This window comes from Arachis ipaensis, chromosome B06, assembly GCF_000816755.2.
Source record: "Arachis ipaensis cultivar K30076 chromosome B06, Araip1.1, whole genome shotgun sequence".
In the NCBI taxonomy this organism is placed as follows: Eukaryota; Viridiplantae; Streptophyta; class Magnoliopsida; order Fabales; family Fabaceae; genus Arachis; species Arachis ipaensis.
In genome coordinates, this window is record NC_029790.2 from 41,807,319 (window position 1) to 41,822,034 (window position 14,716).

At 29.9% G+C, this 14,716-nt stretch overlaps 1 protein-coding gene across 1 annotated transcript; it reads left to right on the forward strand.

Moving 5' to 3' along the window:
- Positions 3,619–5,994, forward strand: LOC107646758 (ATP-dependent DNA helicase PIF1-like). Its single transcript, XM_021105509.1, has 3 exons — positions 3,619–4,204; positions 4,338–5,337; positions 5,421–5,994. The coding sequence occupies exons 1-3, from the start codon at positions 3,619–3,621 to the stop codon at positions 5,992–5,994; spliced, it is 2,160 nt and encodes a 719-aa protein (XP_020961168.1).

A 14,716-nucleotide genomic window follows, 5' to 3' on the forward strand; every position in this document is an offset into this window, starting at 1 on the left:
AGTTTTGGGAAGCATGCTCATGTGAAATCAAAATAATTGAATTACCATGTGTATATATATAAAGTGTTATTTTTCAATAGTTGAATAAAGGGGACACAAAAGAATTCCCCAAATGTGAAATAAGGCAATGCACATGGGATAAAAAAAATAAACATTGAAACATGAGCATGTAACATCAAAAGTGGGAAAATATAAGAAAATTGGTAAAGAAGCTTTGCTTTATAAAGTATGTATGTTAGGTGAGATCTTAGACTAATTAAGTATTCACTTATTAGCTCACTTAGCCCTATACATATACCCTTACCTTTACCTTGGTCCCATTACAACCTTAACTAAAGACCTCATGATTTTTGGTATGTCTATATTCTATAATTGTTGATTGGTTAGATGAAGAACAAAGTTATAGAAAGTAAGAATAAAAAAGAAGAATAGAGTGATTAACCCAATAAACACTGAGTGACTAGAGAGTAAACACAAAATCCAGTGAGGGTTCAATAGCTCATTAACATATATCTTTGCTGAAATTATTAATTGTCTTGCAAGTTTATAAAAGTAAATTAGTTCAACTACATGCAAGCTTTATATACAAGTGAATAAAAAATTTAGAATTGCATGATGCATCTAGGTAGTTGCATTTAGATTAGATTGCATTGCATGGCATTCCACCACTTTAACCTAACATTACTCTTGGACTTAGCATAAGGACATGCTATTGTTTAAGTGTGGGGAGGTTGATAAACCCATATTTTATGATATATTTTGTGCTTAATCTGAGTGATTTATTCAATCCTTCACCCACTTATTCATATTAATTGTATGGTTTTACTTTCCCTTCCTTATTATGTGATGTATGTGAAAAACATGTTTCTTATGCTTTAAAATTAATTATTTTAATCACCTTTATTTCCATTCGATGCCGTGATTAGTGTGTTGAGTAGTTTCAGATCTTCTAAGGCAGGAATGACTTAAAGGATGGAAAGGAAACATATAAAAATGGAAGGAAAGCACAAAACAGAGTTTTTGAAGAAACTAGCAGCCACGCGATCGCATGGGCAACGCGGCCGCATGCCAGCGCAAAAAGGGATTGACGCGGTCGCATGACTGACGCGACCGCGTGGCAATGACAACTCCGAATGACGCGACCGTGTGACCCACGCGGACGCGTGACAGAGGTCAAGCACTAGAAATTGCAGAAAATGCTCCCAGCGAATTCTGAAGCCCTTTTTGGCCCAAATCCAAGTCAAGAAGGCATAGACCAGAGGTTATGAAGTGGGAGAATGCATTCATTCAAGGAGAGTCTCCACTTTAGTCAGTTTTCATGATTTAGATTTAGTTTTGAGGGGGAGATTCTCTCTCTCCTCTCTTTAGGATTAGGATTTAGAATTAGGATTTTATTCGCTTTCAGGATTATCTCTTTATCAGGTTCAATATTCCTTTTTATTTAATTCTTCCATGTTACAGATCACTCTTTTGAATTAATGTTATTTGAGGTATTTCAGTTTAATCTTGATTTATTTTATTTACATTATTATTATTCCCATATGAAGACATTTTTATTCCAGTAGATTTACTTTTCTCCTTTTGGTCTTGGTTAAGAAATCAGTAACTCAGGAGTTATCAAACTCAAGCATGATTGATAATTGTTATCTTTGTTAATTAAATTGAACTTCAATAATCCCAATCTTTTCTTAGGAAATAAATAGGATTCGAAGATCAAACCAATTAATCCCTTGACCTTCCTTTGTCTTAGTAAAGGTTAACAAAGTGGAATTAAGATTCAGTTTTCATCATCATTGATAAGGATAACTAGGATAGGACCTCTAATTTCTCATACCTTGCCAAAAGTTTATTTACAGTTATTTATTTATTTTACTTGCTATTTAAATTTCTTGTTCTTCATTTACTTTAATTGCTAATTAAACCATTCACTCCTCATTCTCAAAACCCCAATTTACAATCTCCATAACCAATAATAAGAATATACTTCCCTGCAGTTCCTTGAGAAGACGACCCGAGGTTTGAATACTTCAGTTATCAATTTATTTAGGGGTTTGTTACTTGTGACAACCAAAACGTTTGTATGAAAGGACTTTTGAAGGTTTAGAAACTATACTTGCAACGAGGATTTATCCGCAAATTTCTAGACCACGCAAAAGTTCTCTCATCAGACACACACCGCATTTATTCCTCTTCAGTACCCTATGATGTTTCCTTACGGTGAAGATGGCTACCAAGAAGACATTCCTTTGCAAGAATCTCATAGGGCTGATGAAAATAGAAAGTGACAACGTGTGAGTTTAAGGGAGTTCATAGCATTTAGAATACAAGAGAGAAAGGTCGAGTATGCAACCATTGTCAATGGTGGAAGATTATTTCAGCAGTTCTTGGTTGATTGCTTTTCTATGATTGAAGCACAAAAGTTGACCTACTATCGAAACAACTAAACCAAGGTGAGGAGTGATATATACAAAGGGATTCAAGATGCAGTTGTTAGGGGTGAGACACGTACTTCTAAAGCAGGTAAAAGTATCATCCTACCTGCGTCCTTCACTGGTGGCATGAGATACATGTTTAATAATTGTCAAGATGCTATGGCAATTTGTAAGAAATATGGATATCCAGACCTCTTCATCACAATGACATGTAACTCGAGTTGGCAAGAGATTGGCAGGGTTAACAATCCAAGGAACTTAAAGGTTGAAGACTGGCCGGATATATCATGTAGAGTGTTCAAAATTAAGCTTGACATGATAATCTCGGATCTTAAGCAAGGAATTTCATTTGGAGTGCTAGATGCAGGTATTGCTCATCATCTAACCTTATTTTTAGAGAAATATTCCTTTAGATTATTATAAAATAAATGGCAAAATATTTTCTTACTTAACATATTGTTGATTTTTTATTATCACCCTTAATTTATCAAAGCACATACATAAAATAGATAGCTTAAATATAACCTATAATTTTTTTGTCTTTTTGATATAAGGGATGTATACGGTAGAATTTCAAAAAAGAGGTCTAACACATGCTCACATTATTTTATAGTTAAGTGGAGACCATAAGATAACAACGACAACTCAAATTGATTAGTTAATATCTTCAGAGTTCCCAGATCCTGTTCGGCACCCAAAATTGTTTAGAGCTGTATCTACATATATGATTCATGGACCATGTGGTAGAGCATTCTCAAAATCTCCCTGCATGAAAGATGGGTACTGCACCAAATATTATCCCAAGACATTCAGTAGAACCACAGTTATCGATGATAATGGATACCCATCATATAGAAAACGAGACACAGGGGTGGTTACTGAGAAGAAGGGAGTCCATATGGATAATAGGAATATGGTTCCATACAATGCATATCTGCTGATGTCTTATCAAGTGCATGTTAATGTAGAGCACTGCAACAAGTCGAATGCTATCAAATATTTGTTCAAATACGTGAATAAAAGTCCAGACAGGGTAGCAGTTGGAGTTACAAAGGAAGCTTCCAGTGGAGAGGATGCTCAGGTTATTGATGAGATCAAACAATTTTATGATTACAGATATTTGTCTTTATGTGAGGCTGTGTGGAGAACCTTAGCATATGATATTCATTAAAGGTGGCCTTCAGTGATGAGATTAATCTTTCATTTGCCTGGAGAGCAAAATATCATCTTTAAAGATGATGACGATCTTGAAGAAATCGTGGAAGAAGAGGAAGGAAAATGTACGATGTTCGTAGCATGGATGGAGGCCAATAAAAAATTTGAAGCAGGTCAAACTTTGACGTATGCTGAGTTTCCAAATCAATTTATTTATGATAGAGAATCAAGGGAATGGCATCCACGCAAAAGAGGGTATTCTATCGAAAAGTTAAATTATGTTCCACATGGTACAGGTGATATTTATTATATGAGAATTTTGTCAGCTATTCAGAGAGGTTGCACATCATATGAGTCTATTAGGACAGTTAATGGAATTACATATTCTAGCTTCCAAGATGTTTGCTGTTCCATGGGACTACTGTGCGATGATAGGGAATTCATTGCAGCTATTAATGAGGTAGCTGAACTTACATCTGGTCATCAATTGAGAAAACTATTTGCGATGCTACTGATATCTAATAGCATTACCAACCCAGAGCGTGTTTGGAATGCAACTTGGACATTATTAGCTGATGGAATACTATATGAGAGGAGAAAAGCTTTAAAAAATCAAGGTATTTTACTATGTCTTTTTTTTATATCAAGATTGTATTCTCTTATTATCTTTATTTTTATTAATAATATTAATAGTTTTATTTTAGAATTACTTATTAAATATTTCATAAAACCACCATGTGCTTTTGCTAGGACTAAACATGACTGATGACGAATTGAAAAATCTCTGCCTTATTGAGATTGAGAAGATACTCAACAGCAATGCGAGATCTTTAAGAGACTATCAATCAATGCCATATCCTGAGATGTCTGATGTTCGCCTTTTTCAGAATAAGCTAATAGAGGAGGAGTTAGCATATGACACAAATGAGTTGATTCATACAAACTTATATACGGAACAAAAGATGACTCATGAGCAAAGGTTAGTATTTGATGAGATACTCAATGCTGTTATTACAGACTCTGGTGGTTTTTACTTCGTTTATGGGCATGGTGGGTGTAGTAAGACATTTATTTGGAATGGACTTTCTTCTGCTATTCGGTCTAGAGAAAAAATTGTTTTAAATGTCGCATCCAGTGGAATTGCTTCTTTACTCCTACCTGGTGGCAGAACGGCTCATTCTAGATTTTCAATACCCATTACAATTACTGATGAATCTACTTGCAACATCAAGCATGTCAGTTTGAAGGATGAGCTGCTCATCCAAAGTAGCTTAATAATTTGGGATGAAGCTCCAATGCTCAATAAAATGTGCTTTGAAGCACTTGATTGGACGCTCAGGGATCTTATGTCAGTTACCGATCAACATAAGACACATCAACCATTTGGTGGTAAGGTTGTTGTTCTAGGAGGTGATTTCAGACAGATACTTCCGGTGATTCCGAAAGGAAGTAGACACGATATATTGGCATCCGTTATTAACTCATCCCATTTGTGGTCATTTTGTAAGATTCTGAAACTGCATACGAATATGAGGCTTCTAATGTCTTCTTCGGATCAAGATGAAGGTGAAATGAAGATATTTGCTAATTGGATACTTGATGTTGGAAATGGAAATATTGGCTCTGTTGTTGGTGATGAATCAGAAGTTGAAATTCCAGATGATATATTGATTACAACTACTGATGACGCTCTCTCTCATTTGATAGACTTTGCATATCCAATTTTGTTGCAAAACATGTTAGATTACAGGTATTTTCAGAGTTGGGCAATTCTTGCACCCACGCTTGAGAGTGTCGAGAAGGTAAATGATTTTGTCTTGACAATCTTTTCAGGATGGAAAAGGAGTATTTGAGCTCTGACACATGTCAAGCTGATGAGAATGAAGATGTACAACAAGAATGGTTCACACCAGAGTTCTTAAATAACATCAAATGTTCGGGACTACCCAATCATAAGTTGACTTTGAAGGCAGGATTTGCTGTAATGCTACTGCGAAACATAGAACAGACTTCAGGTTTATGCAACAGGACAAGATTAATAGTTAACGAACTTGGCAACAACGTAATTGGAGCGACGGTAGTGACCGATAGAAATATTGGAGATAAAGTGTACATTCCAAGAATGAACTTGATCCCTTCAGATTCAGGATTGCCATTTAAGTTCCAACGGAGACAATTTCCATTAATAATATGCTTTGCAATGACTATTAAGAAGAGTCCGTGTCAATCATTATCACATGTAGGGCTATATTTGCCAAAATCAGTGTTCACCCATGGACAACTTTATGTTGCTTTGTCAAGAGTTAAGAGTCGCAGTGGCCTCAGAGTTTTAATTCTAGACGAAGACGGCAATCCAAAGTCATCAACAATAAATGTCGTGTTCAAAGAGGTTTTTAATAATATTTAGGTAAGAATAATATTATTTTTATTTTAATAGCATGTTATGATTTATACTTTTGTACAAATATTTACTATAGATATAACTAATTTATCTATAACTTTTTTTTTTCAGATTTGAAATGAAATGTGTAACAAGGAGCACAACATTCTATGCCAATTGCTTTTCTAATGAAGTTAGTAAGATACTAGGTTATCGATTGATAAATTTTTATTAGCTTTTTGATATAAAATTTAGTGTAAAATTAACATGCTATTATTACAGTTATATATGTTTTTATTTTTTTCATGTCTCCCTCCTTATGGTTCAAGAATATTATAAACTTCAAACTCTTCTATTTATATTTTACTTTGAATAAAGATAAAACAACATATTTAACACGTTTATTATATAACGACGATGATAGTGTTATACTAAATTTACTAAATTTATGGTTATAAAATATTATTTTTAATTTAACTTATCAAATTTAAATATAAGCCCGTGCATCTTACTTAAGTTGTTATTTTTTAAATTTCAAATTTGATTGATTTTAATTTAAATTTAAATTAAAATCAATCAAATTTAAAAAATTTTAGTTATGAGTCAACTATTAAAGTATAAGTTATGAAAGATGTAAAGCACCACAATTTAAAGTACATCAATCCCTTTCTTTACATATATTCAAAATCTTTCTACTTATTCCAATGGCTATTCACAAAATTGCAGACATCAATCCTACCATTGATAATTTGTGTGTACGTATACGAGTGATACGTTTATGGACACTACCAAATTACGGAAATTCTCTATTGCCATATTCAATTGAGATGGTTTGGCTCGATGAAAACGTGAGTTTTCTACTAATATTTTTCTATTTTATTTTAAATTTATATTATTTATATTTTAAATTTATTTGTTTATTCCCATCTAATCGTTCTTTGATTTTTGTTCATCAATTCTATTTTATTTTATTTTGCATGTTTTGTAGTCTTTGACAAGGAGGCAAAACAAGTTTTAGGAAAGAGCTGTGTAAAAATACTTGATCCATTCCTATTGGTAAGTTCTAACCAATATTTATTTCTAAAAATATTAGTGAAGATATTTTTAATGGTAATTTTTATATTATTTATTATTAATATATTATGTAATACCCTGCAGAAAGGAGATCTATTGGATACACCTACATTTTTTCTCAACCTAATTGATAAGACATTTCTCTTCATCGTTGAAGTTCAAATATCTGATAATCCACATTTTTCACCTTCTTATAAAGTTAAGAAGATGACTGATAATGTGGACCTCAAAAATAAATTCAAAAAGGCTCACCCTATTCAAATTGTGAGTATAATTATAAGTGTACTTTCTATTAAAAATAAGTTTATTTTTTGCTTCCTTGTTCATTAGTAGTATCTAATTTATAAATAATAATTAATAATTAATTATAATTTTAGGATGTTGACTACACCGGTAGTTTGCTTCCAATTTCAAAGGCATCCTCAATCATTGAAGGGGAGAAAGTAGAAGGTACTAAGGTATTTGTTCAAAAAATAAATTTTTTATTTGTTTGTTCTCTCAAAATTAGATCTTAATTTTATTCAAAAAAATATTAGTGAGATAAAATCAAAAGTTAGAAAGAAGTCTTTAATTTAACGTGTTAAAAATACAGAATTTGCTGCTTGAATTCTCCAATGAAGTTACGGCCAATGGTGAATCTGAAGAGTTGGAAAATGCTATTACACCAACTAAGCGACTATCCTCAGAGTCGGAAGATTCGAAGGTGGAAGGAGATACCTCAATTTGCAAGAAGATCAAAATTGAGAATGAAACTTGAGAATTTGGATGAACATATTTTGAAATCCTTTTTAGAGTCTATCTAATAGAATATTGCCAAGCATATGTTTGTTTTGGTGGAAACATTGTCTTTTCTTGAGTTGTTATTTTTCTTTTAGTTATTTTTTATTTTTATGTTTGGAATTTAGAATTTTTTAAAATATAAATTGAAGTTATTTGGTTATTACTTGTGGTTTTATTTTTAATTTGATTCACACCGTTGATATTATGATAATTTCTAATTTAATATTTAATGTCATAAAGTTATAAATTTCTTTTTTGAATTATTGTTGATACAATTAAGTTAGTTATTAATTTTTAATGTGTACTTATTTTAAAAAAAATCTAATTATAATTTTTAATTAAAGTACGAAAACAAAATAATAAGAGCTTAAATTTGAAAACAGAAACAAAACATTCTTTTAAAACAAAACAATAAAAAGTTGAATTTAAAAGAGATTGTTACTTTTTAAATTTAAGTTATTTACTTAAGTTGTTTTGCTTAGGTTGTTATTTTTTTAATTTTAAGTTATTTTGCTTAGGTGGTTATTTTTTAAATTTTAAGTTATTTGTTTAGTTTATTATTTTTTAAATTTTAAGTTATTTATAGATTACTCTTTTAAATTATAAATTATTATTATTTGTTTAAGTTGTTACTTTTTAATTTTAAATTATTTGTACATAAATTAAAATTTAAAAATAAATTTAAAAAATACATGCTTCAGTTAAGAAAACTCTTGTGTCTTGATTCATGAATTTGCTAAGAGAAGTCGACGACGGATAATCAATTATTATTTTTTAAATATCAACATTTACGCATAATAGATGAGGAAAATGAAATTTAGAAATTTTAATATTAACTTCAATGTAAGTTTATTTATTTGGATTTGTTTCAAGATTTCATTCTATATATTCCAATTTATTTGTTTTAATATTTTGTATTTAAATTGTTATTTTAACTTTATTTTGTTACAAAAAATTTTTATAATATTTTTTCTTTTCTTGAAAGATGTTAATTAATTTTGACTTTGATACAAATTTATTTATTTAGATTTATTTTAAGATTTTATTCTATAAATTTAAATTTATTTATTTTAATATTTTTTATTTAGATTATTATTTTAACTTTATTTTGTTATAAATATTTTTGTAATATTAAACTTTTTTGTACTTGAAGGATTTTAATTTGTTGAGAAAAAAATTATTTTTGGTGAATAAATATTTTTTTATCTTTTTATTTAAAATGTTATTATTGGTATGTTAGTATTAAAAATATAAAAGATAAAACATACTTAAAAAATGTATTATGAGATCAAATAATTTTATAATTGTGGCACGGGAGGCTGTATAGAGAACTTTAGCTTATGATATTCATTGGAGATGGCCTTCAGTGATGAGATTAACTTTTTATTTACCTGAAAAGTAAAATATCATCTTTAAAGATGATGACAATCTTGAGAAAATCATGGATCAAAAAAACGAAAAAAGTACGATGTTCTTAGTATGGATGGAGACCAACAAAGAATTTGAAGTTGGTCAAACTTTAACGTATGCTGGGTTTCCAAATCAATTTGTTTATGATAGCGAAGAAAGGGAATGATATCCACGCAAGAGAGAGTATTCTATTGGGAGGTTAAACTATGTTCCACCGGGTACATGTGATGATATCTACTATATGAGAATTTTGTTAATTATTCAAAAATGTTGCACAACATATGAGTCTATTAGAACAGTTAATGGGATTACATATCCTAACTTCTAAGATGCTTTCTATTTTATGGGACTACTGTGTGATGATAGAAAATTCATTGCAGTTATTAATGAGGTCTGGTCATCAATTGAGAAAATTGTTTGTGATGCTATTGATATCTAATAGTGTTAACAAATCAAATCGTATTTAAAATGCAACTTAGACGTTATTGGCTGACAGGATAGTACATATGAAGAGAAAAATATTGAAAAACTAAGGTATTTCACTATGTGGTAAATTATTATCACATGTAGGACTTTACTTGCCAAAATCAGTGTTCACTAATGGCCAACTTTACATTGCTTTATCAAGAGTTAAGAATCGCAATGGTCTGAACATTTTAATTCTAGATGAAGACAACAATCCAAACTCATCAACAAAAAATGCTGTGTTCAACGAAGTTTTTAATAATATATATTTAGATAAGAAAATAGTATTTTCATTTTAGTAACATGTTATGATTTAAACTTTTGTACAAATATTTGTCGTAGATATAACTAATTTATTAACTATACTTTCAGACTTGAAATAAAATGTATATCATGGAACACAACATTATATGCCAATTATTTTTCTAATGAGGTTAGTAAAATACTAGGTTGCCTATAAATTTTTATTAGCCTTATAATATAAAATTTAGTGTAAAATTGACATGCTAATATTACAATTATATATGTTCTTATTTTTTTCAAGTCTCTTTTTTTATGGTTCAAGAATATTATAGACTTCAAACTGTTCCATTTGTATTTTACTTTGAATAAAGATAAAACAATATTTTAAGTACGTTTATTATATAATGATGATAATGTTATACTAAACTTGAAAAATTTATGATTATTAAATATTATTTTCCATTTACCATGTCAAATTAAAATATAAACCCCGGGCATCGCACGGATTCAATACTAGTATGCATATACATATACATATATTATATTATATTATATTATTAGGTGAATTTTATGCTACATATAATTATAATATTAAAAAATTTTCAAATATTTCTAAAATATTTTAGTAATTTTAAGGGATAAGTACTTTTTTCATCCCTAAGGTTTGAGGTCAAAATCAAAATTGTCCTCGACCTTTTTTTCTTATTAAAATCATCTTCAACGTTACAAAACTTTATAAAATCGTCCTTTTCTACTTCAATTTTATTTTTTTACCAAATTACCCTTATTAAATAATAAAAATAATTAAAAAATTATAAAAAATTATAAAATCAAATAAAAAAGAAAAAAAAGAAAGAAAACAAAAGGGAATTACCCCTTTCTTCATCACTAAGCCTCTTTCTCTCTCCCTCCCTCCCCAAGACTCTTACTCTCCCTCATCATTTATCCCTAACCACAAAATAAATAAAAAATTCAGCAATAACATCAATCACAAAATAATCACAAAATTAGCAACAATCCATCATCAATCATGTATATGTTCTTCAAAAATTAAAAAAAAAAAGAAAAAAGAAAAATAGGAAGAACGAAGAATAGAGAAAGAGAAGGAAGCCTTGGCCAATCTTCTTCTACTCTTCACCATCACCTCTTCCCCTTCGCACCTCCTCACTCTCCCTTTCCTCACCACCATCACCACTGCCACCATAGCCAAATCATCATCATGCAATTACTATAATCAGAGACAATTACTAATTTACTATAATCAGAATCAGTATCATCAATAATAAATTAACAACAATAATTGTGAAGGGTGAATCAACAATGGTGAAGCAACAATAAAAGCAAAAATAGAAGTAGAAGTAGAAGTAGAAAGTAGAAAGCAAAAGTAGAAGCAGAAAGTAAAAGCAGAAAAGCAGAATTGCAGGGGCAAGTGGCGGCTTCGGAAAGAGGCAGGGAGAACTCGAACAGCGGAGGGTCGGGAGTTGGACAGCAGCGGCAGTGCCTCCATGCAAGCTTGCGACGGCCGATGGCTGCAGGTTGGACGCAGGGGCNNNCATAATATATATTATCGGCTATGCTATATGTACACCAAAATCAGCTATCAATATAAAATACATATTAAAATATAAATATACATTAAAAATAAATTGAATCACGTATATATTTACAATAAGAATTATTCTTCACATCCAAGCAATTTTAACATCTAAGTTCATCCAAGTGATTTAGAATCACGCGCTTCTTTTTCCGTTTTCTTCTCCCCTCGAGCTTCTTCTTCTTCACCTCTAGTACTTTGTCTTCTTCCTCTCCTCCTCTTTTTTTATTATTTTTTACTTTCGTTACCATCGTTACCAACACAACCACCTCCTCCTCCTTTTTCTTCTTCTTTTCTCATGGGAATTTCTTCTCCTCCATCATCATCATCATCATGATAATCATCGTTATCGTCATTGTCATCTTCTTCTAATACGTATCGTTGTTATCGTTATCTGTTCATTTTTAATATAATTTCGATTCATTCTAGATTTAAATAAGGTGCACTTGGTCTGTGCTTGTTTTGAAACGAGTTTACATTCTGAATTTAATTTTCGATTTTGAATATAATTTTGATTCATTTCTGAGTGATTAAAGGTTCGTTTGGTCTCGTTGTTCTGCAAAATTTAAAACTCTTCATCCTCACCTTCTATTACTTCTTTTTCTTCTTCTTTTTTTATTTTTTTCTTCATCTTCTTCTTCTTATTTTATTTTGTTATAATTTTTCTTGTTTCACTCTCTTAAGAGGAATAAAAGTAAGAAAAAGAGAAGATAAATCAAACAAAAAAGAAGAAACAAGAATAAAAATCTCACAAAACTCCTCATCATATTCTTCTTCTTCTTGTCTTTGTTCATCTAAACAAACAAAGAAGAAGAAACACATAATGCTGCAAAATTACTTGAAGGATTTGGATATATTTTTGTTCATGATTTAATTTTATTTTTGTGTCACAATCATTAAGTAATTCCGGTTCATTCTAGATTTAAATAAGATGCATTTAGTCTGTACTTGTTTTGAAACGAGTTTATATTTTGTACTTAATTTTTAGTTCATTCTGAATATAATTTCGCTTCATTTCTGAGTGAATTAAGGTTTATTTAGTCTCGTTATTCTACACAATTTAAAACTCTTTCTCCTCACCTTCTACAATCACTTGATGAATTTTTGGATGTATTTTTGTCCATGATTCAATTTTATTTGTGTGTTTGTTTTCGAATTAAGTTTGTGTGTCGCAATCATTAGGTAATTTCGGTTCATTCTGGATTTAAATAAGGTGCATTTGGTCTGTGCTTGTTTTGAAACGAGTTTACATTCTGAATATAATTTCGGTTCATTTCTGAGTGAATTAAGGTTCATTTGGTCTCGTTGTTCTGTACAATTCAAAACTCTTCCTCCTCACTTTCTTCTGCTACTTCTTCTTCTTTTTCATTTTTTTCTTCTTCATCTTCTTCTTATTTTATTTTGTTATAATTTTTCTTGTTTCACTCTATTGAGAGGAATAAAACAAAGAAAAAGAAAAAAAATCAATCAAAAAAGAAGAAGAAACACATAATGGTGCAAAATCATCACAGAGAGAAGGAAGAAAAGGAAAAAAAAATACAGGAGGAAGAGAAAGAGGAGGAGGAGAAGAAGCCCGTGCATGAATGCGCATATAATCACGCTCTTTTAATGAGTATGATTTTTGTTGGTGTTTGACCTACTTAGATGGACTTAAATAAAACTTGGATGTGTAGCAATTTTTTTTTTATATTTTAATATACATATTTTAATAGTTGGTTGATTTGGTATGTACGCTTAGCATGAATTAAAAAAAAAGAGTGATAATACTAGAATTTTTTATTTAAAATAATAAAACCCCTTTCACACGCGTCACAAGTCACATGTAAAACATTGATATCAATTATTAAATGAAAATCATTTTGAAATCTTAATCATTGTCTATACGCACTAGTTAGAATTTTTGCAATATATTATAAGGTAAAGTATATTGATCAATAATAATGTTAGATAGATAATAGTACACATAATAGTCTTTGATTTATTATACTTATCAATATTGTTATTGTTATTTTGTTTACAAGAGAAGTTAGTGTTATACTTTACAAAAAAAAAGATTGTTATATATTATTATTATTATTATTTAAAATTTAAGATTATTTGATAATTGTCTCATAAATCTCATCCTTTAATGAAAAAAATATAAAAATAACTGAGACAAAAAAAATGACAATAACATTTTCTTTCAATATTTCTGTATTTTGTAATTTTATACTTTACAAAACATAAGATTGTTATATATTATTATTATTATTATTTAAACTTTAAGATTATTTGATAATTGTCTCATAAATCTCATCCTTTAATGAAAAAAATATAAAAATAACTGAGACAAAAAAAATGACAATAACATTTTCTTTCAATATTTCTGTATTTTGTAATTTTAACAAACCCTATTAGGAGCCAAAACTAAAAGCTCTATATAATAGCACTATTAACAATAGATGCAATAATCTTATTGCTACATCAAAACTAATTCCGAATTTTGATTTTGAATATGGTATCAACAAGGTAGTGTTTGGTTCCTAACTCGAGATAGAAAACAGAAAACAGACGAGAAAGAATAGAAAACAGATAATGGGAGGGCGAAACCGTTGCTACGGCCCTTCATTCTGGAGGTAATAAATTTACTTAAATCAACATCCTCAGATGTTCATTCAATTCAAAACTGATCTGCTAAAGAAAAATGGAAAAGTATAAAGGTAGAATAACTATGACTTTGTTATTGATGGATACGTATATATGAGAACAATAGGGATCTGAAAGAGTTCATACTTTATATCAACAGACATAGATGAAGAATCCATTTTAGTAACAAAAAAACATGCATTCATAAGAACCCTTGTATAAGGGAAACAAAAAAAGAAACAACTGCACTAAACAAACTCCATCACTTTGCATAAAGATCTAGTGCTTGTCCTCCTTAGGAGTCTCTTTTGGAGGCACCTTTGATTCCAATTCTTTTGCAGATTTCTGCATTTCCCTGAAAAAAGAATTGCAAGAACATATTACAATTTGAAAAATCTGTTAAATCTATGTATAATCGACGGAAAAAGTAACCATCGTCTACGTCGACATTGCAATATAAGAAGAAAAATAACAAAATGAAGATATGTAAGTTTAGGTTTAAGGTTTAGGACAAACATGCTTTAAAGTGCAATTCCAAATCACAAAAAAGCCATCAAA